Source organism: Lethenteron reissneri, unplaced genomic scaffold (genome assembly GCF_015708825.2).
Source record: "Lethenteron reissneri isolate LAM-NWPU_2019-01 unplaced genomic scaffold, ASM1570882v1 scaffold_1293, whole genome shotgun sequence".
Lineage (NCBI taxonomy): Eukaryota > Metazoa > Chordata > Hyperoartia > Petromyzontiformes > Petromyzontidae > Lethenteron > Lethenteron reissneri.
The window spans coordinates 94714-120198 of NW_026890996.1; the positions used below are offsets into that span (position 1 = coordinate 94714).

Genomic DNA, 25485 nt, shown 5'->3' on the forward strand with positions numbered 1-25485 from the left:
CACATCTTTATCTCACCGGGTGAGACCCACGCAGCTGTGCGAGCGCTCTTTGATTTAGAAGTTGTTCACGATATAATACGCAAATTATATCACACTGGTCAACAAAACAAAACAACAACATGTAGTTCTGGCCTGGACTTTTGCAGCTGTTCTGGACTAAATTCAGGGTGCCGATTTCAAATCTGATCTCAGATTTGCTCCGTCCGTCGCATCTCATTTTTATGCTATCGGCATACCCCGTCAAATGGTCTCTCTCTCATCCTCCACGGAGCAGCGTGTTCTCACGAGGAGAACCTCACAAGCAACATCAACAGACTTCCGTTATCGTGTTGCAGCCGGAAAGACAGCGTCTGAATGAACACCACTAAGCTTGGCAGCGTATATTTAAGCTGGGTTAGAGGAGGAAGAGCGCCTTGACAAAGGGACTCACATATCAACAGAGGAATGTAGTATATTTATAGGAAATTCAGATATGGGATTAGTCACTACTTGTGGAATGTGTAGGAGGTGGGCGGGGGGTTTCAAAGTCATATTATGCAGGATTAGCAGCATCAAAGGGAGGGAGTAGGGGTAGCATTAATAAAGGGAAGGAATCATATTCTTAGGTTTTTTTCGATAAAGTCACGTAGGTAAAAAAATTTAAATTAATAAAAGTTAAATAAAAAAAGCTTCCGGAAGCTTGTGTTGCCTCCGAAACGTCGTGATTTTTATTTTATGTAACTTTTATTAATACATTTTTTTTTTTACCTACGTGACTTTACCGAAAAAACCTAAGAATACGAATCCTTGCAGTCACGAAAGCTTCAAATCTAGAAAGGGAAGGAATGTTAATAGTATGGGAGCTGCAGCAACTAAGCCACCACGTAAAAAAACTAAAATATAAACTACATCAGTATCATCAATATACTAAATATACTCTCCAATAAGCCGAGCTGCTGTCACCGTCACCGTGGTCGTCACCTGTCTAGGCTGCACCTCGGCCAGAGGAGGGGAGGTCCGCCCCGAACGTCGCCACGTTCAGGCGCCGCTGCTCCGCCAACGTCACGCGGCAGTTCCTGGCGGGGCGGGAGGAGGAGGAGGGGGGAGGGGCGGGGGGTGGGGGGGTGAGCACGGCTGGTCAGAGGTCGCAGATGGGTTTTGATTCCTTACCCGTACCCGGCCGCACCAGGGTCGCAAACGGGTACCCGTACCCTACCCGTACCCTACCCGTTCATTACCCGTACCCTACCCGTACCCTACCCGTACCCTACCCGTACCCTACCCGTACCCTACCCGTTCCCTACCCGTACCCTACCCGAAATGAGTGACAAACGGTGACTCACCAGTGACTCACGGCCTACCCGTACCCGGCCGCACCAGGGTGGCAAATGGCTACCATTGGAACCTCATTTGCCAGCAAAAAATATTATAATTGGTTTTTTACCCTTTTATCTGGCAAACAAAACTGACACCTTTGCATAGACCACAATACCTGCAGCCATAATGCGTCATCTGGTCCAACCCATGTGAAACTAGGCTCTAAGGAAAGCTGTCTCGGGTGTGGACCAATCAACTTCAAGGACAGTGCATACATTATCAGAGTTGTCTTTTTGTTTGCATTATGACCGCAGGTATTGTGGTCAATGCAAACACGACTCCTCGTAAAAAAGGTGTCAGTTTTGTTGACAGATAAAAGGGTAAAAAAACAATGATCATATTCTGCTACTGCTGACAAATGATGTTCCAATGGTCTAAACCCGACATCAGAGAGGTCTCTGCACGGCTCCACGCCATCCTGCGTCTAGACAAATGTTCGTCTGGTGCCCAGTCAAAGAGTTGCACGTCCTTCTCTTATTCTCGGGGCTGGGATTTTTTCCGAATCAAGTGCAACTACGCAATTCACGCGGCGTGCAATTTTTTTTGGCGCGCCGATTCAAGTTAACGTCACACATTTTTGCGACGCCCAAACTTTCCAGATGTGCCAGGAACGGCACAAACAATTTGCCCAAGCTCTGTCATCCTATAATGGGATGGTTAGGCCAACTCCGTTTGTGAGTTTCTATACACGAGGTGGGGGGTGGGGGTGGAACAGCAACACCATCTCCGCACAGACGGAGACGGAGCCCGCTTGCTGTACTGCCGCCTCCCCCATCGCCTCCCCCAGCAGGCGTTGCACTTGAAGGCGAGGAGATCCAACAAGAACACACACACACCACGAGCGAGTGGCAGAGGCGGCCGTTACCTCCCGCCGTCTTTGGAAATGTTGTCAAAGAAGCTCCTGGTTTTGTCGTAGAAGCAGCCGTCCAGGAAGACGGGGGAGCTCGTGCGGGGACCCCTCAGCTTGTCCGCTGCTCAAGGGGAGACGCAACGGCAGAAGTGAGGGGGTGGCCTGGACAATTAAACACACAAAGATCCGCCCCCCCCACCCAACTCAAGACTCCACTGGTCAACACACATTCAGACGCTGTCTCCTCGACAGACCTGGTCTTCGCCTGAGGACGGCTGCTTGCGTTGTGGCCGAAACGTCGTGAGAATTATTTAATGTTTTATTTTTATTATTTTATTATTTCCCTTCTACGTGATGACTTTACCGAAAGATCCAAGAAGATGGTCAACACACTTTTACTGGCATAAGGTATTCCAACGGTTTTAAGGTAATTTAGTTAGTCAACATCTCCTAGCCACCGTGATGATGATGATGAGAGAAACACACAAACTCCAAATATACAGCAGCAGGCATCGTCAGGGTTGGGATCGAACCCACGCCCTCCTGCACACCAGGCGAGGTAGTTAACATCTCATAGCCACCGTGATGATGACAAGTTTGCAGTCGGTACCACATTGAGAAGTGTGTCAAAATTGAGTGACAAGATTTCTATTCTATGAGATCTCTTTTACCATTGGCAAAATATAGTAGTAGGTTTTTACCCTTTTAAACTGGTACAAAACTGACACCTTTATTCAAGGCATCATGTTTGCAATAACCACAACACAAGTAGTCAAAAAAGCAAACAAAAAGAAGCAACTCTGATAATGATGATAAGGACAGTGCATATTATTATCATTATCAGAGTTGCTTCTTTTTGTTTGCTTTGTTGACTACTTGTGTTGTGGTTATTGCAAACATGATGCCTTGAATAAAGGTGTCAGTTTTGTACCAGTTTAAAAGGGTAAAAACCTACTACTAAGATTTCTATTTTGCCGATACAGCAGCGGAGGACGAAGTGAGTTGTTGAGTGGCGGCAGCGTGTGAGTGAGTTCCCCCACCCCAGTATGACGCAGCTTTACCAAGTTTGCAGTGGGTACCACATTGGGAAGTTTCTAAAAATTGAGTGACAAGATTTCTATTTTGACGATACAGCAGCAAAATTAAAATTAATCGAAACGTCGTGATTTTTTATTTTTTTTTATTTTACTTTTATTAATTTTAATTTTTTACCTACGTGACTTAGTTGTTGATCAGTGGCGGCAGCGTGTGAGTGAGTGCCCCACCTTCTCTCCGCTTGGCCTCCCTGCCCCGGAACTCCCTGTCCAGCGCCTCGCGGTCCAACTTCGCGTTGGCGCTCGCAAAGTCAAACTCCGCGTCCAACTCAACGCACGGCTCCGGGGCCCCACGGGGAGTCTGGGCGGCAATCCGCTTCGTGCTCCGACACCGTCGCTGCTGACGCTGGGGGGACGTCTGCACCCCCCGCTCCACCGTGGCGCTCTTCCTCGCGGCTGTGGGAGATAGTGCAGCTGCGTGTGAGTGTGTGAGTGTGTGTGTGTGAGTGTGTGTGTGAGTGTGTGTGAGTGTGTGTGAGTGTGTGTGTGAGTGTGTGTGAGTGTGTGTGTGATTGTGTGTGTGTGAGTGTGTGTGAGTGTGTGTGTGTGAGTGTGTGTGAGTGTGCGTGTGTGCGTGAGTGTGTGCGTGTGTGAGTGTGCGTGTGTGCGTGAGTGAGTGTGTGCGTGAGTGTGTGAGTGCGTGTGTGAGTGTGTGTGTGTGCGTGTGAGCGTGTGAGTGTGTGCGTGTGTGTGTGTGAGTGTGTGTGAGTGCGTGTGTGCGCGTGTGTGTGTGTGCATGTGTTTTTCACTATAAATCCTTTATATGCGTGGCATCGGTTTTATTTTATTATTCATTTCTGTTTTTCTTGAGTAAGAGTTTCATTTTTATCACATTGGTATTTTAAATTAAATATGAAATTTTTTTACGAACATTAATTGTCACGCACAACGAGTCTGTGTGCAAAATGTCAGCTCGATCGGATCATGGGAAGTGGGTTAAAAAACGACCGAAAATTTTGCATGGTCGTAAGCGCGCAAGCAAGCAAGCTAACTTAATATAAAGGATTTAAACAAGTATAACCCGTAAAAACTAAGTTTTTCACTATAAATCCTTTATATGCGTGGCGGCTAGAGTCCTCTCGTCCTCTGGCTTGAGATGGCTGCCACCTATGGGTCAGATGATTGCGTGGCAGCATTAAGAAATTGGTAATTAAATATAATATTTTTGTCCTAAAAAGTGTAAAATTTTGGAAAAAAAATTCACGAACATAAATTGTCACGCACAACGAGTCTGTGTGCAAAATATCAGCTCGATTGCATCACGGGAAGTGGGTTAAAAAACGGCCGAAAGATTTGCACGGTCCTAAGCGCGCAAGCAAGTGAACTTAATATAAAGGATTTAAATAAAAAAACATCGGATTTCCGTACGACGTCAGGATAAGCTCCGTTAGCGAGCACCTGCAAAGGCTGCTGGCTGCAAGAGGGGGGCGGGTGGGCGGGCGGTACAACGCCCGGCCACCTTTGCATCCCCAGCGTTTACCGCGCCGCCCGTACCTGTGGCTCCTCCGTGTGCAGGCCGCCGCCCGTCCGCCGTGTCCCGCACGAGCCGGCGGGCTCCGCGCGTGCCGCCCCCGTGGCCGCCGCGGGCTCCGTGCTGCGTGTCCCGCAGGGGGCGGGCGCCCCGTGACGAGGAGGACTGGACGGGGGCGAGGGTGGGTGGTCACGCAGCGACGGGATCAATCGTAGCGTGTCCAGTAACAACAAATATGATAATTGGTTTTTTATCCTTTTGTAATGCGGGCGTAAACGGCCCTCCGGAAGTGACGTCATGAGGGGAGGAGTTAGGTCACGTGGGGGAGAGGGGTTAAGCTATAGAGGGAGGGGAACCGGAAGAGGAAAGGGAGTGATGGGAGACCAGGAACGAGAGAGGCCACGAAGGGCGAAAGCGGAGGGTGGCGAGATCGCCACGGACACGGGGAGCGAGGATCGGCACCGTCGGCCAGCGGTGACCGACCCGAAGCAGCGAGGAGGCTGCAGTCAGCAGCGGGGCTGCATACAGAGTCAGCAGCGGGTCTGCATACGGAGTAGCAGCCAAGAGGGTCTGCATATAGAGTAAGCAGCGGGGATCTGCACAGGGAGTCAGCAGCGAGTCTGCAGGGAGAGGAAGGAGGTTACAATAGAGAAAGCAGAGAGTCTGCAGGGAGAGGAAGGAGGCTACAATAGCGATAGCAGCCGGGGGCTACAAATAGAGTGTCTATAAGAGAGTGCCGTGTGGGAAAAGACAAGAACCCAATAAAGGACACGAAGTCAGAGAGAAGCGTCCGAGTCCTTTATTACACTTTTATCTGGCAACAAAACTGACACCTTTTTTACAAGGAGTCATGTTTTGAGTTGTGAGCCTTTTGGCGTCATCTGGTCCAACACCATGTGAGACTGGCCTCAAGGAAAGCTGTCTCGGGTGTGGACCAATCAACTTCAAGGACAGTGCGTACATTATCAGAGTTATGTTTTTTGTTTGCATTCCAACTGCAAGTATTGTGGTCTATGCAAACATGACTCCTTGTAAAAAAGGTGTCAGTTTTGTTGCCAGATAGAAGGGTAAAAAAACAATTATCATATTTTTCTACTGGCAAATGAGGTTCCAATGGTGTAAATGCTTTACTCCGAGCTCTCATACTCTGATGGTGCATTGTCTTTGAGTTGTGCGCCTTTTGGCAGTCATCTTGTCCAACTCCATGTGAGACTAGGCTCTAAGGAAAGCTGTCTCGGGTATGGACCAATCAATTTCAAGGACAGTGCATACATTATCAGAGTTGTGTTTTTTGTTTGCATTCCGACCGCAGGTATTGTGGTCAATGCAAACACGACTCCTTGTAAAAAAAGGTGTCAGTTTTGTTGCCAGATTACAGGGTAAACAACCAATGATCAGAGTTAAATATCTCGGTGGGGTCCTGCCCGCTAAAGTAACCAACCAGTTTGGCGGCGAAGAGAACGGCTGCCCCCCTCTCACCTGCACGACGGCCAGGTGGGGGTGCAGAGCGGAGAGCGGGCACCCCAACTCCGCCAGGTCCTTGATCTCGCTGGCACGGAAGATGATGTAGTCGTAGATCTCCTCGCGAGGGGCGACGGCTCGCTCGGCGGGGCGACCCTCCGTGCCGCACACACGCACTGCGCACGCACAAAGACGCCGCTAACGCCGCTAACGGTGCCGTGGTGGTGGTGGGTGTGTGGGCGCCACCGTGGTGAGAAGTGAACCACCTCGCCTGGTGTCTATCGGAGGTCGTGCGTTTCATCCCAACCCTGGCGTCGGTTTTTGTCTATCACATCGGGTTTTTGAGATGATGTCAAATATTGCATTTTCAAAAAAAACTTGCGGAAGAAAAATATTAAGTGAATGTGGATATCTACGTAAAATGATATTGTAAACACACTATCCTAAAATACAGCACCGTATTTTAACACGAAAGCAATCACTGACTTTTTTCGATTTAAAGCTTTCGTGACTGCAGGGATTCATCTTCTTGGTTCTTTCGGTAAAGTCACGTAGAAGGGAAGTAATAAAATAATAAAAATAAAACGTAATAAAATAATTCTGACGACGTTTCGGCTACAACGCAAGCAGCCGTCCTCAGGTGAAGAACACAAAACTTTAAGATCCTTCAACAAACTCCGGGATAATCGAGTCTCTCACCTTTCTGAAGAGATGCCACGACTCTAAGCTTAAATAGACGTTCCAAGCCTGGGGCGTGTCATTCAGACTCTGTCTTCTCGACAGACCTGTTCTTCACCTGAGGACGGCTGCTTGCGTTGTGGCCGAAAAGTCGTGAGAATTATTTTATTATGTTTTATTTTTATTATTTTATTATTTCCCTTCTACGTGACTTTACCGAAAGAACCAAGAAGATGAATCCCTGCAGTGGGGCTGGGTGGGGAGGGTGGGGCTGGGTGGGGGGTGGGAGGGGCTGGGTTGGGAGGGGCTGGGTGGGGAGGGTGGGGCTGGGTGGGGGGTGGGAGGGGCTGGGTTGGGAGGGGCTGAGTGGGGAGGGGCTGCTCACCCCGTGGTGCCCTTATAAAACTCAACGTTTCACCTACTCACGCCGCCTTGTGCTGCCCGCCCTCACAGTCGGCCATGTTTGCAGAACACAGCACGCCCCACGCCCTGGTCACCGTCGTTGACCCTGGCCAACGTGTTCCTAGCAGCTCCCTCCGCAGGAGCAGGGAAGTGTTTAAACCCTCACCCCCTTTGACCCGTGACCCCCCCCCCACCCCCCCGTGCGTGACCTTTGGCCAAGGCGACGGTGCAGTCGTCCGTGTTGACCCCGCTCAGGGTGCCCTCGTAGCGGATGCCGGCCATGGAGATCAAGCTGGTCCTGCTGCCCAAGCACAGCGTCCACGTGGCCATGATGATGATGCTGCTGCTGCTGATGATGCTGATGTTGATGATGCTGCTGATGATGATTCTGATGATGCTGCTGCTGATGATGCTGCTGATGATGATGCTGCTGCTGCTGATGATGCTGCTGCTCCTGCTGCTGATGATGATGCTGCTGCTGCTCGTAGCCGCCGCCGGCTCGAGCTGCGGGAGACAACAAGAGGGGAGGGTGGGGCCGGGCAGGAGGAGGTGATGATGGTGATTGTGTTGATGATGTTGTTGATGATGATGGTGTTGTTGATGTTGTTGATGATGATGTTGTTGTTGTTGATGTAGTTAATGTTGTTGATGATGTAGTTAATGTTGTTGATGATGATGTTGTTGTTGATGATGTAGTTAATGTTGTTGATGATGTTGTTGTTGGTGGTGATGATGTTGTTGATGATGTTGTTGATGATGTAGTTAATGTTGTTGATGATGATGTTGTTGATGTTGATGGTGATCACCCACGATGCGTCCCGCGTGTTCACGCCGTTTGAACTGAGCTGCTCACCGAGTCGCGTCGTGCAAAGGGCGCCAAATTGTGGGGGAGGGGATTTTTTTCCCTCTTCCTGTCAACGGGGGTATTATTTATTTATTTGTTAATTTATTTTTTGGTATTTTATTACATTTTTATATTTTACTATTTTATTATTAATATTGTGTTCCCTATCTACGCGACGTTACCGAAATAAACAAAGAATTGCGCTCAACATCTGTCGGGTCACTTGAGTTCATCCCCAAACCCCGCCCCCCTCGCCCCCCGCCCCCCGCCCCTCACCCCTCCTGGTGGTGGTGGGGGTGGTGGTGGGGGTGGTGGGGGGTGGTGGGTGGTGGTGGGGGGTGGTGGTGGGGGTGGTGGGGGGTGGTGGGGGGTGGTGGTGTTGGCGGGTGGTGGGGGGTGGTGGTGTTGGCGGGTGGTGGGGGTGGTGGTGGGGGGTGGGGGTAGTGGGGGTGGTGGTGGGGGTGGTGGGGGGTGGTGGTGGTGGGGGGTGGTGGGGGTGGTGGGGGGTGGTGGGGGTGGTGGGTGGTGGTGGTGGGGGGTGGTGGGGGTGGTGGGGGGTGGTGGTGGTGGGGGGTGGTGGGGGGTGGTGGTGGGGGGTGGTGGGGGTGGTGGTGGTGGGGGGGGGGGGTGGTGGTGGGGGGTGGTGGTGGTGGGGGGGGTGGTGGTGGGGGTGGTGGGGGGGTGGTGGTGGTGGGGGGTGGTGGGGGTGGTGGTGGTGGGGGGTGGTGGGGGTGGTGGGGGTGGTGGTGGTGGTGGGGGGTGGTGGTGGTGGTGGGTGGTGGTGGTGGTGGGGAGTGAAAAATATTGAAGGGACGATTTTTGACCCCCACCACGTGATGGGGGGGAGGGGCAGTCACGTGATGGGGGGGAGGGGCAGTCACGTGATGGGGGGAGGGGCAGTCACGTGGCCACTTGTGGGTGGGGGGAGTTTGTTGGTGTGAGGGCGAGTGGAGGGAGTGGATTGAGGTGCGGAGCGAGAGAGACACAGAGAGAAGGTGAGTGGTGGTGATGGTGGTGGTGATGGTGGTGATGGTGGTGGTGATGGTGGTGGTGATGGTGGTGATGGTGGTGATGGTGGTGATGATGATGGTGGTGATGGTGGTGATGATGGTGATGATGGTGATGATGATGGTGGTGATGGTGGTGATGGTGGTGATGATGGTGATGATGGTGGTGGTGATGGTGGTGATGGTGGTGGTGATGGTGGTGATGGTGGTGATGATGGTGATGATGATGGTGGTGATGGTGGTGATGATGGTGATGATGGTGATGATGATGGTGGTGATGGTGGTGATGGTGGTGATGATGGTGATGATGGTGGTGGTGATGGTGGTGATGGTGGTGGTGATGGTGGTGGTGATGGTGGTGATGGTGGTGATGATGGTGATGATGATGGTGGTGATGGTGGTGATGATGGTGATGATGGTGATGATGATGGTGGTGATGGTGGTGATGGTGGTGATGATGGTGATGATGGTGGTGGTGGTGATGGTGGTGATGGTGGTGATGATGGTGATGATGGTGGTGGTGGTGTGATGATGGTGATGATGGTGATGATGGTGGTGGTGGTGATGGTGGTGATGATGGTGGTGATGGTGGTGATGATGGTGATGATGGTGGTGATGGTGGTGATGATGGTGATGATGGTGGTGGTGGTGGTGATGATGGTGATGATGGTGATGATGGTGGTGGTGGTGATGGTGGTGATGATGGTGGTGGTGGTGGTGGTGATGATGGTGATGATGGTGATGATGGTGGTGGTGGTGATGATGGTGATGATGGTGATGATGGTGGTGGTGGTGCTGATGGTGGTGATGATGGTGGTGGTGATGGTGGTGGCGGTGATGGTGGTGGCGGTGATGGTGGTGGTGATGGTGGTGGCGGTGATGGTGGTGATGGTGGTGATGCTGGTGATGGTGGTTGAGGTTGAGGTGGAGGTGGTGGTGGTGATGGTTGTGGTGGTGGTGGTGATGGTGGTGGTGGAGGTGGTGGTGATGGTGGTGGTGGAGGTGGTGGTGATGATGATGGTGGTGATGGTGGTGATGATGGTGATGATGGTGATGATGATGGTGGTGATGGTGGTGATGGTGGTGATGATGGTGATGATGGTGGTGGTGGTGATGGTGGTGATGGTGGTGATGATGGTGATGATGGTGGTGGTGGTGGTGATGGTGATGATGGTGATGATGGTGATGATGGTGGTGGTGGTGATGGTGGTGATGATGGTGGTGATGGTGGTGATGATGGTGATGATGGTGGTGATGGTGGTGATGATGGTGATGATGGTGGTGGTGGTGGTGATGATGGTGATGATGGTGATGATGGTGGTGGTGGTGATGGTGGTGATGATGGTGGTGGTGGTGGTGGTGATGATGGTGATGATGGTGATGATGGTGGTGGTGGTGATGATGGTGATGATGGTGATGATGGTGGTGGTGGTGCTGATGGTGGTGATGATGGTGGTGGTGATGGTGGTGGCGGTGATGGTGGTGGCGGTGATGGTGGTGGTGATGGTGGTGGCGGTGATGGTGGTGATGGTGGTGATGCTGGTGATGGTGGTTGAGGTTGAGGTGGAGGTGGTGGTGGTGATGGTTGTGGTGGTGGTGGTGATGGTGGTGGTGGAGGTGGTGGTGATGGTGGTGGTGGAGGTGGTGGTGATGGTGGTGGTGGTGATGATGGTGGTTATGGTGGTGATGGTGGTGATGGTGGTGGTGGTGGTGATGGTGGTGGTGATGGTGGTTGAGGTGGTGAGGGTTGTAAAGGTGGTGATGGTGGTGATGATGGTGTTGGTGATGGTTGTGGAGGTGGTGATGGTTGTGGAGGTGGTGATGGTGGTGGTGATGGTGGTGGAGATGGTGGTGATGGTGGTGGTGGTGATGGTGGTGGTGATGGTGATGATGGTGGTGGTGGTGATGGTGGTGATGATGGTGATGATGGTGGTGGTGGTGGTGGTGATGATGGTGATGATGGTGATGATGGTGGTGGTGGTGATGATGGTGATGATGGTGATGATGGTGGTGGTGGTGATGATGGTGATGATGGTGATGGTGGTGGTGCTGATGGTGGTGATGATGGTGATGGTGGTGGCGGTGATGGTGGTGGCGGTGATGGTGGTGGCGATGGTGGTGGCGGCGATGGTGGTGGCGGTGATGGTGGTGGTGATGGTGGTGGTGGTGATGGTGGTGGCGGTGATGGTGGTGATGGTGGTGATGCTGGTGATGGTGGTTGAGGTGGAGGTGGTGGTGGTGGTGGTGGTGATGGTGGTGGTGGTGGTGATGGTGGTGGTGGAGGTGGTGGTGATGGTGGTGGTGGTGATGATGGTGGTTATGGTGGTGATGGTGGTGATGGTGGTCGTGGTGGTGATGGTGGTGGTGATGGTGGTTGAGGTGGTGAGGGTTGTAAAGGTGGTGATGGTGGTGATGATGGTGGTGGTGATGGTTGTGGAGGTGGTGATGGTTGTGGAGGTGGTGATGGTGGTGGTGATGGTGGTGGAGATGGTGGTGATGGTGGTGGTGGTGATGGTGATGGTTGTGGAGGTGGTGATGGTTGTAGTGGTGGTGATGGTGGTGGTGATGGTGGTGGTAGTGATGATGGTGGTTATGGTGGTGGTGATGGTGGTGATGGTGGTGGTGATGGTGGTGGTTGAGGTGGTGATGGTTGTAAAGGTGGTTATGGTCGTGGTGATGGTGGTGGTGATGGTCGTGGAGTTGGTGATTGTAATAGTGGAGGTGATGGTGGTGGTGATAGTGGTTGTGGTGGTGATGATGATGGTGGTTCGAGGTGGTGGTGGTCGTGGTGGTGCATTCACTACCTTAACAGTACTCGCTCTGTCTCTCTCTCCCCATCCCTCCTCATCTCGCCCCATCTCTCTCCCCGTGTCTCTCTCCACCGTGTCTCTCACTCTCCACCTTGTCTTTCTCCCCGTGTCTCTCCCCGTGTCTCTCCCCCCGTGTCTCTCCCCGTATCTCTCTGTACGTAATGTGCATACACAGCACCACGTACAGTGTGCACTGTGCACACAGCACCACGTACAGTGTGCACTGTGCACACAGCACCACGTACAGTGTGCACTGTGCACACAGCAGCACGTACAGTGTGCACTGTGCACACAGCACCACGTACAGTGTGCACTGTGCACACAGCAGCACGTACAGTGTGCACTGTGTACACACAGCAGCACGTACAGTGTGCACTGTGCACACAGCACCACGTACAGTGTGCACACAGCACCACGTACAGTGTGCACTGTGCACACAGCACCACGTACAGTGTGCACACAGCACCACGTACAGTGTGCACTGTGCACACAGCAGCACGTACAGTGTGCACTGTGTACACACAGCAGCACGTACAGTGTGCACTGTACACACAGCACCACGTACAGTGTGCACTGTGTACACAGCACCACGTACAGTGTGCACACAGCACCACGTACAGTGTGCACTGTGCACACAGCACCACGTACAGTGTGCACTGTGTACACACAGCAGCACGTACAGTGTGCACTGTGTACACACAGCAGCACGTACAGTGTGCACTGTGCACACACAGCACCACGTACAGTGTGCACTGTGCACACACAGCACCACGTACAGTGTGCACTGTGCACACACAGCAGCACGTACAGTGTGCACTGTGTACACACAGCACCACGTACAGTGTGCACTGTGTACACACAGCAGCACGTACAGTGTGCACTGTGTACACACAGCAGCACGTACAGTGTGCACTGTGTACACACAGCAGCACGTACAGTGTGCACTGTACACACAGCAGCACGTACAGTGTGCACTGTGTACACACAGCAGCACGTACAGTGTGCACTGTACACACAGCAGCACGTACAGTGTGCACTGTGTACACACAGCAGCACGTACAGTGTGCACGGTGCGTGCGGTACAGTTTCAGTGTGCGCGGTAAGTCACTATTGTGCATGCAATATAGCCTCACAGAAGCAGGTGGAGGAGGTGGTGAGCGTGGTGGTGGTGAGGGTGGTGGTGGTGGTGGTGATGGTGGTGGAGGTGGTGGTGATGGTGGTGATGATGATGGTGGGGGGTGGAGGTGGTGATGGTGGTGGTGATGGTTGTGGTTGTGGAGGTGGTGATGGTGGTGGTGGTTGAGGTGGTGGTGGTTGTGGTGGAGGTGGTGATGGTGGTGATGGTGATGATGGTGATGGTGGTGATGGTGGTGATGGTGGTGGGTTTCGTGACTGCAGGGATTCATCTTCTTGGTTCATTCGGTAAAGTCACGTAGAAGGGAAGTAATAAAATAATACAAATAAAACATAATAAAACAATTCTCACGACGTTTCGGCCACAACGCAAGCAGCCGTCCTCAGGTGAAAACCAGGTCTGTCGAGGCGACAGCGTCTGAGGACGGCTGCTTGCGTTGTGGCCGAAACGTCGTGAGAATTATTTTATTATGTTTTATTTTTATTATTTTATTATTTCCATTCTACGTGACTTTACCGAAAGAACCAAGAATATGAATACTTGCAGTCACGAATGTTTCAAATCTAGAATTAGTGAAGCCCTGTTGATGATCCCCAGCGAACAGCCCATGGGTAGCGCCCAGCCTCATTCTAGATTTAAAGCTTTGGTGACTGCAATGAGTCGTACTCTCTGGTTTTTTCGGTAAAGTCACGTAGGTGAGAAATCTAAATTAATAAAAGTAATATAAAAATATAATTTACTTGATACAGCAATCGTGCTGTGACGGTTCCACCTGAAGACGGAAGCTTGTGTTGCCTCCGAAACGTCGTGATATTTTAAAATTCGTTGGGGGGATGCAGACGCCTGCGATGGATTTTTATTGATAAATTATCGACGATGACGACCCGCTAGGGATGTGATCTCACCACTTGTGAGAGAAAACGTGAGGTAAGGAGTGTCCTCTAACGTCCAGTCCGTGATTTGCAGATGATTTGCAGGTGCAGTGTTGAGTCTATGGGGCAGTGTTGAGTCTATGGGCAGTGTTGAGTCTATGGTGCAGTGTTGAGTCTATGGGCAGTGTTGAGTCTATGGTGCAGTGTTGAGTCTATGGTGCAGTGTTGAGTCTATGGGCAGTGCTGAGTCTATGGTGCAGTGTTGAGTCTATGGGCAGTGTTGAGTCTATGGGCAGTGTTGAGTCTATGGTGCAGTGTTGAGTCTGTAGGGGTGTTAAAGAGAGGGCCCGTTATGCATGGCAGCCTATGGAAAACAAACACAGTGGGCGGGGCTACGTAAGTACACGAGGAGGTGCCCTCTACGACGTCCGAGCCAGACACCCTGGGGGGGGCTGGTTCGAACGTTATGATCCCCCGGGGCCCCACCCCTCAGGGAGGGGTTGGGTATAAAGGGGATGTTCAAAGGGCTCGAGTCAGTTATGTTTAAGCTAAGGGAAGAAGACTGAAGACGTCTTAGATAGAGCCCTGGACTCCCCTAGTTCGATGTCCTTTTCAGGGCCGGACAGGACTGAGCCAGCGGCGTGGTCCCGAAAGCCAGAGCCGGTGCTCTTGTAAGAGCTGGTCTGGAACTCCGGGTACCGGGCCCGACTTACCAGTGTCGGGCCAGTTAGCCTCCCCTAGCCCATTAGTGGAGGATTCGGGGCTAGGACAGAGTTAGCTAGGGGTGTATCCCGAGTTATACGGGTGAGGGGGCCGATACCCCCTCGAGTGTGTATATGCCCACTGTCGTATTGTGAAATAAATATACGTGTGCCTCAACCTCGGCGTCAAGCGTCTTCACCGGTACTTCAACTGGTGTCAGAAGTAATTCGAACATGGACACGCGGAAAACAGCGCGGGCAAAAGTACCGCAGGAGGAAGACACTGCCGAGATCGTCGAGCCCGAGACGGCTCCACAAGACATGGTGCAGCCGGGGCCTGACGCCTCCTTACCGGGGCATCGAAATGAAGAGGGGCCGCAGTCAGACGCGTTACGGCTGGCTCACGGGAGGCTGGCGGAGCTGCTGTATGCCGCTGCCGCCACGCTGGAGACCATCACGCGATTGGGGGCCGGTGATCCAACACGGGGCGAGGCGAGCCAACGACCAGGGCGCCTTCCCGCCATTTCGGAGCAGTCCGAATTTGAAATTCCCGCCATCGACGCTACAGCTGTTCAGGGCGTGGCCAGCCTGAACATCTGCTCCGACATCGCCGTCGCTGGAGCTGCAGCGTCATCACCGCCGGAGGGTGCGTCATCACAACCGCGACAGGCGATCCCATCGGCCGTTCGCACCGACGCACAGCCGAGTGGTGGTGACATCTGCCTGCGGGAGTCTACAACAACCGCTGCGCTTCATCAGAGACTGCCCCCGCTGAAGGAGTTCATCGGCGCGGAGGGAGACTGGGCCGGGTTTCGCCGACGTTTCCTCGCCCATCAGGAGATGGCGAAATGGTCCGATGAGGAGGCTCTCTGTGCGCTGCCGGCGCTCCTCGACGGCGACGCGCTCGCCGCACTCACATCGGCGCCGAGAGAGAAGCGGTCTACGTTACCGATGGCGCTACAGCTGCTGGGCGGGGTCTATGGACCATCAGCCGAATGCCGACAGCAATTTTACGACCGCAAGCGGGGTGAGAAGGAGTCGCCCCTAGCATACCGGACGAGCCTCCTGGCGATGGCTAAGTCGGCCTTTCCTCGTATGGACGACGACGGCGTGGATGCTATGGTCACGGAGAAAATCCTCCTCCTGGCAGACGACCTTGACATCGCTGTCGTCGCGCAGGAGGACGCGGAAATGACATCGCTCCAGGCGGCGCGGCTCCTCTACGCAAACCTCCTGTCGCTCCGGCGGAAAGCCAGCAGGGCATCGGCGGGGCGTGCGGTGGCTGCAGCCACCCTTCCGACGGAGGAGCTCTACGCCGTCGACCACCGACGGCAACAGGCGACGGGAGCACGGTCGGGCCGGGACGGGTCGGGCCGTTCCGACCATCCGTCACCTCCGACGGCGCTCCCGCGGTGTTTTAACTGCGGCGTCCGGGGCCACGTCGCCTCGGGGTGCCGCTCTCCTCGTCAGCGCGGGACGACACCTCAACGGGACGACGGGCCTCATCACAAGCTCCACCATCATAACCCGGCGAGTCGCGGCACCCCACATGTTTGGCCCACGCACACGCCCGTCACGCACTCAAACACCGCAACGAGAGGGGGGCCGATATCGCGCACCATCGCACCATCACGCACCACTCTGGGTACTCATATCGAACCCGGCCAGTGGTCCGTGCTGGCCGATCGTGTGGTAGCCGCATCGTCGGGGTCGTCGGCCGTTGTGGGGCACATCGACGGGGTTGAAGTGCGCATCCTGGTCGATACGGGAGCATCGGCGACCATTATTTCGGAGTTAATATACAATATTCTCCCTGTCCAGAGCCGTCCTTTGATGCCTGTTAACGTACCATTCTATGCGGCTAACGGGGGCTCACTTGGCATCATCGGACAAATTCGGGCCCAAATTTGTGTTGGGGAAATTAAATTGTCTGGGCCGATTTTTGTTTCCTCCTCGCTGGCGGTTCCGTGCCTGCTGGGGACGGACTTCCTGGCCAAAATGCCGATTAGGATATTAATCGACCAGGGATGCATTGAGCTCCCGTCGGGCAGACGCATGGCGTTTTTGCCATCACCCGTTACGACTCGGACGGCGTTCGCGACAGTGCCGGCATTCGTAGAGAGAACGGTGCGCGTCTCTCCGGGGGCACAAATGTTGATTCCATTGAAACTTCGGCGACCCTTCGCTAAGGGTATTGCGGCCCAAGGGGTTCTGCTGGGGCCGTCTAGGGCCGGGGTTAGTGGACCTCATTTACTTCCGGCCCAGACCATAGTAAGAGGGGACGGTGAACCCTTCATCGCGGTCCTCAATGTGGGCTCGCAGACGGTGGTGGTCCCACAGGGAACCGTGCTTGCTCACGCAACGCCGGTGCCATGTGAGGAAACCGTCGCAAATCACGTCAGCGTTGTCCCTGCGCCGCGACCGCATTCGGACAGCGATGAAGGGTGGCTCGAGGCGCTTTGTGCGGGATCGACGGACCTGTCAGATTCAGAGCGTCAACAACTTAAAACACTACTGCGGGAATTTTCCGACGTTTTTAGTCGGAATAAATACGATTTGGGTTGTACTCACCTGCTGCGTCACCATATTGACACGTTTCGGTTGAGTCCCGCCGAAAAGGACCATGTCAAATCGGCTATTGATGACATGTTGGCCGCCGACATCATTTCTCCTTCCACCAGCCCTTGGGGAGCGCCGATCGTCCTGGTTAAAAAGCAGGACGGATCGTTGCGGTTTTGCGTTGATTTTCGGCGCCTTAACAAAATTTCGGTTGCCGACGCATACCCGCTCCCTCGGATGGATGAATCGCTGGACGCCTTGGCGGGAGCGCGATTCTTTTCCACACTCGATTTACTTTCGGGATTCTGGCAGCTTCCTCTGGACGATGATTCAAAGCCTAAAACTGCTTTCCGTACACCGCACGGCCTTTTCCAATTCAACCGGTTGCCGATGGGCTTACACTCAGCGCCGGCAACTTTCCAGCGTTTGATGGAATTGGTTTTGGCTGGATTGCAATGGGAGTCGTGCCTCATTTATTTGGATGACGTTATCGTCTTTGGTAAAACTTTTGACGAACATCTCCAGAGGTTGCGGGCGGTTTTCCTAAAGATGCGGGCTGCTAATTTGAAATTCAAACCCCAAAAATGCCATTTGTTGCGCGATTCGGTGCGTTATTTGGGGCACATCGTGGGACGCTCAGGTATTGCTACCGATCCCGCCAAAACGCAGTGTGTCAGCTCCTGGCCGACTCCCACCTCGGTGGGAGAGGTCAGGAGTTTCATTGGGTTCGCGTCGTATTACCGACGGTTCGTCGCTGATTTTGCGACAATTGCCAAACCCCTGCACGCTTTAACATCTAAAGGGGTTCGGTTCCACTGGGGTCAAGAGGAGGAGGCTGCTTTCTGCTCCCTTCGGGACGCCCTGGTAAAAGCCCCTCCCTTGGTTTACCCCGATTTTTCTAAGCCCTTTTTGCTCGACACCGATGCGAGCAACACGGGTATTGGGGGTGTGCTTTCCCAGGTGGTTGATGGCGTGGAACGGGTGGTCGCGTACGGTAGTCGGGTGTTGTCTCCTGCGGAGCAAAGATATTGTGTCACCCGTAGGGAACTGTTGGCAATTGTCTATTTCATCCAACAGTATCGCCCATATCTGTACGGTCGGCATTTCACCGTCCGCACAGATCATGCGGCACTACAGTATGCCCTGCGAGTTCAACAACCATCGGGACAGTTGTCTCGATGGTTGGAGGTTCTCCAGGACTTTGATTTTGAAACCACCTACCGTAAGGGCGTTCGCCATACGAATGCGGACGCTCTGTCGCGCATGCCAACCACCTCGGAATGTGCATGCCTCCTGGGGTCGGGACGTTGCAGGCCTTCAGGGGACGCATCGGTTCCGGTCTTGGCAGCCACCGACGACGACGAAACATTAATTACTAATTCGATCGAACAACAGGGAAGAGATTCCCTGTTGGGGTTGCCCGTCACTGAATGGGGGCGCCTCCAGATGGAGGATACCTCCCTCCTCGGGTGGCGTCGTCGCGTCGGGGGTGCTGAGCGTGTGAAGGGTGATTCGGATGCATGGGAAATGGTGCAAGGTCTGCTGATGCATTGGGACGGGAAATCCCAGCGACATCGGCTGGTGGTCCCTTCTGGGTTGCGAGGCAAGGTGGTGTGGGCCGCGCATGAGCGCCTATTACACCTGGGGACCCAAAAGACTCTTGCACTGCTACAACTTGATTTTTTTTGGCCTGGCATGACGAGGGATGTTGGGGATCTATTGGGATCATGCCCTCGGTGTGCGCAACGGAAACCGCCGGCGCGGGAGTCTAACCCGCCCTTGCAATCGATCAAAGTGTCCAGAATAAATGAGCTTGTCGCGCTGGACATTTTGGGCCCATTTCCCGCCACCCCCAGGGGCAATAGGTATTTGTTGACTGGTGTCGAGTATTTTACACGCTGGCCTATGGCCTGGCCCCTTGCCAACCAGTCGGCAGCAGCCATCGTGGAGGCCTTTGTTCAGGGATACGTCCTGGACAAAGGTGCTCCGGAGCGGCTGCTGACCGACCAGGGCAGAAATTTTTCCGGTAAATTACTCAAACAAGTCTGTGACCTCCTAGGCACGAAGAAAATTCGTACCTCCCCGTATCACCCGCAAACTGACGGGATGGTCGAGCGCCTGCATCGCACCATTACGTCAATGATGTCACAGCAGGTCTCGGACTCACAGACTGACTGGGACCTGCATATTCAAGGGGTCTTGGCGGCATACCGGATGGCACCCCATGCAGCTACGGGATTTTCCCCCTTTTACCTCATGTACGGTCGCGAACCCGACCCGCCTGTTCGCGCCCAGCTGCAGATCCCCGAACCGCAAGGGAAAACTAAATTGGCTGACCACGTCAAATTTAATCTGGCCAAATTAACAGAGGCGCGGGATGCTGCAATGCTAAACTCGGACCTCCGTCAAAAGGCGAATGAGCGCCTCAGGCTGGGTCGGGCGCACATGATACAGTGGAAGCCGGGGGACAAGGCATGGCTGCACTGTCCCCAAGTGCCACTGGCTACCTCCTCTAAGCTCGTGCGGCCGTGGCGGGGCCCTGTGGAGGTGGTCGAAGTTTTGCGACCACAGTGCGTGCGCATTAAATGGGGGAAGCGGCGATGGTTCGTGCACCCCTCTAGGTTAAAACCCTTCGTTGCGGTACACAAACCCACTTCACACATGCGTGGCCAAACGTGTGGGGGGTCGACCGACTCATTGGGTCCGTCTCCGTCGTTCTCACCTAATGCCTTGCCGGCCGTGCCACCTCCAGGTGCATCAGGACTGACGGGCTCACGCCCGACCACCCCTCCTGGGGATACCGACGGTCGCGCGGCATCGGATGAGGACTCACTCCGGGACGGACAATTGCCACCTGACGGTCCGCCACCCGGGGTTACCCCGTGTGAGGGGCCCGCGGCAAGGACGCGCGCAAAAATGCGCAGACTGTTATGAGGCCGGAAGATGTGTACATAGGTTGTGTTCATCGTGTGTTGTGTGGGTGGTGTGTTCCCTGCCCATTGAATGTACATATGTTTGGTTCATTGTGTGTTGTGTGGGTGGTGTGTTCCCTGCCCATTGAAATGTACATACGTTGGGTTCACCTGGTGTTGTGTGTATGGTGGGTTCCCTGCAAATTGTATATAGGTTGTTTTTTTTACGGAATTCGTATTTATTCAAGGGGGGGTGCGTCGGGTTGTTTTCTCTTCTTGCTGTTGCATTTTGTTGTGTTCTTGTTGCTGTTCTTGTTATTGTTGAAAAATAGTGAGGCACACGCGCGGTCAAGGTGTAAATGCACTTTTATTGTCATTTTTGTATGTTGGCAGCCGGGACGGCTGCAAGCTATGCGGGGGGGGGGGGGGGTGATGTAGGGGGGTTAAAGAGAGGGCCCGTTATGCATGGCAGCCTATGGAAAACAAACACAGTGGGCGGGGCTACGTAAGTACACGAGGAGGTGCCCTCTACGACGTCCGAGCCAGACACCCTGGGGGGGGCTGGTTCGAACGTTATGATCCCCCGGGGCCCCACCCCTCAGGGAGGGGTTGGGTATAAAAGGGGATGTTCAAAGGGCTCGAGTCAGTTATGTTTAAGCTAAGGGAAGAAGACTGAAGACGTATTAGATAGAGCCCTGGACTCCCCTAGTTCGATGTCCTTTTCAGGGCCGGACAGGACTGAGCCAGCGGCGTGGTCCCGAAAGCCAGAGCCGGTGCTCTTGTAAGAGCTGGTCTGGAACTCCGGGTATCGGGCCCGACTTACCAGTGTCGGGCCAGTTAGCCTCCCCTAGCCCATTAGTGGAGGATTCGGGGCTAGGACAGAGTTAGCTAGGGGTGTATCCCGAGTTATACGGGTGAGGGGGCCGATACCCCCTCGAGTGTGTATATGCCCACTGTCGTATTGTGAAATAAATATACGTGTGCCTCAACCTCGGCGTCAAGCGTCTTCACCGGTACTTCAAGTCTATGGGCAGTGTTGAGTCTATGGGCAGTGCTGAGTCTATGGTGCAGTGTTGAGTCTATGGTGCAGTGTTGAGTCTATGGGCAGTGTTGAGTCTATGGTACAGTGTTGAGTCTATGGTGCAGTGTTGCGTCTATGGTGCAGTGTTGAGTCTATGGTGCAGTGTTGAGTCTATGGGGCAGTGCTGAGTCTATGGTGCAGTGCTGAGTCTGGGCAGTGTGAGTCTATGGTGCAGTGTTGAGTCTATGGTGCGGTGCTGAGTCTATGGGTAGTGTTGTTTTTTCTCACACCAGATAACCCTCAAAACTCCGTTTGCTACAGGACCATCCAGACTTTGTGTGCCCTTTTATTGCTGTGCAAACGTTTGTCAGAAGTGACAGACTGAACTGTTTAACTTTTTAACACGTAGGCTTTGGCGACCAATATCATCCATAATAGAGGTTGTTCTGTTTACGTGACAACCCTTACTAGTTGGCTGTGTCGGGTGGTGGCGGATTTAACATTAATATATTTACGCGATCTAACCCCACAAAACCTGTAATGGATGAATTGTTTAAACCAAGGTTTCAAGTCACTAAAAGATGTCCGTTTTTAATGACACTTGCCGCCCAACTTTTTCTTCCCGTATTCAGGAGCTATCGAGAGTGACAACAGGAGTCGTGCCATTTCCCATCGCCGGTGTTTAAACTACCCGTCTCTTTCACGCCGGAAAGGAGGAGAAGGCTCGACGTTTCTCGAGTGATCTTCCACAAGAGAGCCCGGGCCAACTTGTCCGTTGCAAAAGCATTCGCACGACGACTTCTTCTCCCCAAAATTGCCCCGTATCCTTTCCGCTCGGTCGATGTCGCGCGTCATAGAGACACGGGCCTTTCGCAGGGCGTCGGCAGCGAGACGCCCCGCTCCCCCGGTGTCCCGCTCGGACCGGATCCCACCGCCGCCGTCGGCCTCGGAGATGCACGCCGAAGCGGCCAGGCTGCTGTCCTTCTCCGAGGGGTGGCCCGAGTCGTCCCCCGTGCGGTCCGCGGACTTGGCGCGGGCCGGACTCTACCGCGTGGGTCCCGACGACCTGGTGGCCTGTTTCCGCTGCGGCGGGATGATGCATCGCTGGAAGGCGGGAGACGACCCCGTCCGGGAGCACGCCAGGCACTTCCCCGCCTGTGCTCTCAAGGTGGGTGACGCCAGAGAGGGCGCCGGTGACGTTCTGACATCGCTCGTTTGGGGCGATGCGGGTCCTTCCTAATGTGCCTCTGGGCTCTGGGTACCGACTGGAGATGATTCCAGGCATGTTTCGACATCGATGGCGAACAAGTGGAGACTCCATTGGAACCTCATTTGCCAGTAAAAATATGATAATTGTTTTTTTACCCTTCTATCTGGCAACAAAACTAACATCTTTTTTACAAGGAGTCATGTTTGCATTGACCACAATACCTGCAGTCATAATGCAAACAAAAAACATAACTCTGATAATGTATGCACTGTCCTTGAAGTTGATTGGTCCACACCCGAGACAGCTTTCCTTAGAGCCTAGTCTCACATGGGTTGGACCAGATGACGCCAAAAGGCGCACAACTCAACTTCAAGGACAGTGCACATTATCAGAGTTGTGTTTTTTGTTTGCATTATGACTGCAGGTATTGTGGTCTATGTAAACATGACTCCTCGTAAAAAAGGTGTCAGTTTTGTTGCCAGATAGAAGGGTAAATAAACAATTATCAAGTGGAGACTCTTTGACTTTTTGAATCTATTGAGATACATTCGTGGTCGTATTTTTTTCAATTAAAAACGAAATGTTGTTAATCATTCAGGGGTAAAAATAATGTGGTTTTATTACCAATATGCTTATTGTAAATATAGTAGTGTATAGTGGAGTAGTGTATAGTGTATAATACTAGTACAGCACGCAGCGGTGTGTTGGAGAGCCAAGCCACAACATTTAGAATCTGAGTACGACGTTTGACCAGTAATTACAACAACGATCTTCATCAGGCGACAGCCAGATTAAATGTACTCTATAACTATATAGAACTATAATCTGGGTTTTTGGCATAGAGATCCAGGGAAAATGGTAACTTGATAAAGATATTTAAGGATGCTCCACGATTTTGAGCCGTCTGCAGCTGCCCTGCCCCCGTCATTAGCGCGGATTGGTTTGGTTTGCCGAAATGCCAATTGCAAATTGAGCACAGAGTAACGGTGCAAAAAGTTGCAATTGTTTTGAACGCGATCGGTCGTCGCTCGCGTATTTTATCCATTTTGTCGGCTCTGTGTGACACCGGCGATGATTCTTACTGACGAGATGTTCATTTTATTTCTCGTTTTGAGGCTCAACTACCGGGACAGACGCCGCAGAGTACAACTGCGGAGATTGAGCACGGTAAGGCGACGGATCCCTGCGCACTTTATCAGACCCTCACCTGATACAGGTGAGGGTCTGATACAGGTGAGAGTCTGAACCAGGTGAGGGTCACGACCTCATGTATACGAGGCGAGGTGGTTAACATCTCATAGCCACGGTGATGACGAGGGAGACGCAGGCTCTAGATATACTTCAACAGGCGTCGCATCAGGGTCACGATTGAACCCACGACCAGACGAGGTGGTCAGCATCTCGCCACCTTTGCGCCCCATATGTAAGCAGTCTGATGATCATTTTTGAAACCGCTGAAAGTGTGTGTGTCTGTGTGTGTGTGCTTGCGTCTGTGCGTGCGTGTGTGTCTCTGTCTCTGTGTGTGTGCGTGTGTGTCTGTTTGTGTGTGCTTGCGTCTGTGCGTGCGTGTGTGTCTCTGTGTCTCTGTGTGTGTGCGTGCGTGTCTGTGTGTGTGTGCTTGCGTCTGTGCGTGCGTGTGTGTCTCTGTGTCTCTGTGTGTGTGCGTGTGTGTCTGTGTGTGTGTGTCTCTGTGTGTGTGCGTGTGTGTCTGTGCGCGCACTTTGTCCACAGCATCGCCATCGGTCGAGGAGCTTCTGGACAAGCTGGAAGAGCGGCTGTCCTGCAAAGTGTGCATGGAGCACGAGGTGTCCATCATCTTCACGCCGTGCAGACACGTGGTGACGTGCGGCCACTGCGCCCTCTCCCTGAGCGAGTGTCCCGTGTGCCGCGTGGCCGTGAGAAGGGCGCTCCGGGCCATCATGGCTTAGGCGGACGGCCGTGGGAAGGAAGAGAGAGAAACGACCGCCCGGGATTCCGACCGTTGGGGCCAGTTAGTTGATTAACCCCTCCTCCCTCTCCCGTTGCGAGACATAGGCCGGTCGCTGGCAAGCGGTGAGAGGCACGGGGAGGGCAATTTAACTCGGCCACCGCCCTCCACCCATAGATCAGCTTATTTTTTGGTTTCCGGAATGTGAAAGGGTTCATTGATAACGATCAGAGTGTGGTGATTTGAAGGCGTACGATGTCAGACTTTGAAAGTGAAGAAGTGAAGTTTAAGGCTGTTCTTTAATTTGTACTTTAACCAGGATGGTACGCAAAGTTTATTTGTTAACAATTTATACATTTGTGAGTTATTACATTTACAACTCTGTGGGACACAGTGCAATGGGTGGAAGGGTCAAAGATTGCGGTGATTTTAAGGCGAATATACATTTGTGAGTTATTACATGTACAACTCTGTGGGACACAATGCAATGGGTTTAAGGGTCAAAGATTGCGGTGATTTTAAGGCAAATATACATTTGTGAGTTATTACACTTACAACTCTGTGGGACACAATGCAATGGGTGGAAGGGTCAAAGATTGCGGTGATTTTAAGGCGAATATACATTTGTGAGTTATTACACTTACAACTCTGTGGGACACAATGCAATGGTGGCATGGGAAAGCGTTAACACGAGTGCGGTGATTTGAAGGCGTTTGATGCCAGACTTGAAGTGAAGAAGTTATGTTAAAGACTGTTCTGTAACCTTTATTTGAATTGGAATGTTACGCAAAGTTTCCGTGTGTAAAACAATTTTACATTTGTGAGTTATTACATTTATAAGTGCCGGTAGCCTTCACAGCTGCTGCTACTCGCTACACGGCGGTGGATGGGTGATTTTTGGGCTGTGTGTGGACCGCTTTGTGCTTTTGTTTCTAAAAAGTGGCGGGTTTTTTTCCCTCTCTGTCGCGTGAGAAATAATTTTAGGGGATTCTAGATTTGAAGCTTTCGTGACTGCAAGGATTCATACTCTTATTTTTTTCGGTAAAGTCACTTAGGTAAAAAATGAAATTTAAATTAATAAAAATAAAAGAATAAAAATCCCGACGTTTCGGAGGCAACACAAGCTTCTGACTTCAGGTGAAACTGTCAGCAAAATATATATGAGAACATAGTAA

General features: G+C 52.7%; 2 protein-coding genes across 3 annotated transcripts; one reads left to right on the forward strand and one right to left on the reverse strand.

Moving 5' to 3' along the window:
* Positions 1-946: 946 nt before the first annotated feature.
* Positions 947-11990, reverse strand: LOC133361925 (protein LSM14 homolog A-A-like). The gene is made up of 7 exons (XM_061580900.1): positions 11968-11990; positions 7522-7816; positions 6251-6408; positions 4795-4936; positions 3472-3696; positions 2222-2327; positions 947-1055 (listed from the first exon to the last, which is right to left on the reverse strand). Exons 2-7 carry the CDS (start codon positions 7640-7642, stop codon positions 965-967), a joined length of 843 nt encoding a protein of 280 aa, XP_061436884.1. The 5' UTR covers positions 7643-7816; positions 11968-11990; the 3' UTR covers positions 947-964.
* LOC133361920 (baculoviral IAP repeat-containing protein 3-like) lies at positions 9084-25485 on the forward strand. Of its 2 annotated transcripts, none has more exons than XM_061580894.1 (4): positions 9084-9151; positions 21806-22341; positions 23499-23550; positions 24115-25485. In XM_061580894.1, the coding sequence occupies exons 2-4, from the start codon at positions 22015-22017 to the stop codon at positions 24309-24311; spliced, it is 576 nt and encodes a 191-aa protein (XP_061436878.1). In that variant the 5' UTR covers positions 9084-9151; positions 21806-22014; the 3' UTR covers positions 24312-25485. The 2 variants fall into 2 exon arrangements, with proteins under 2 accessions (XP_061436878.1, XP_061436879.1); XM_061580895.1 differs by having other exon boundaries at positions 23517-23550.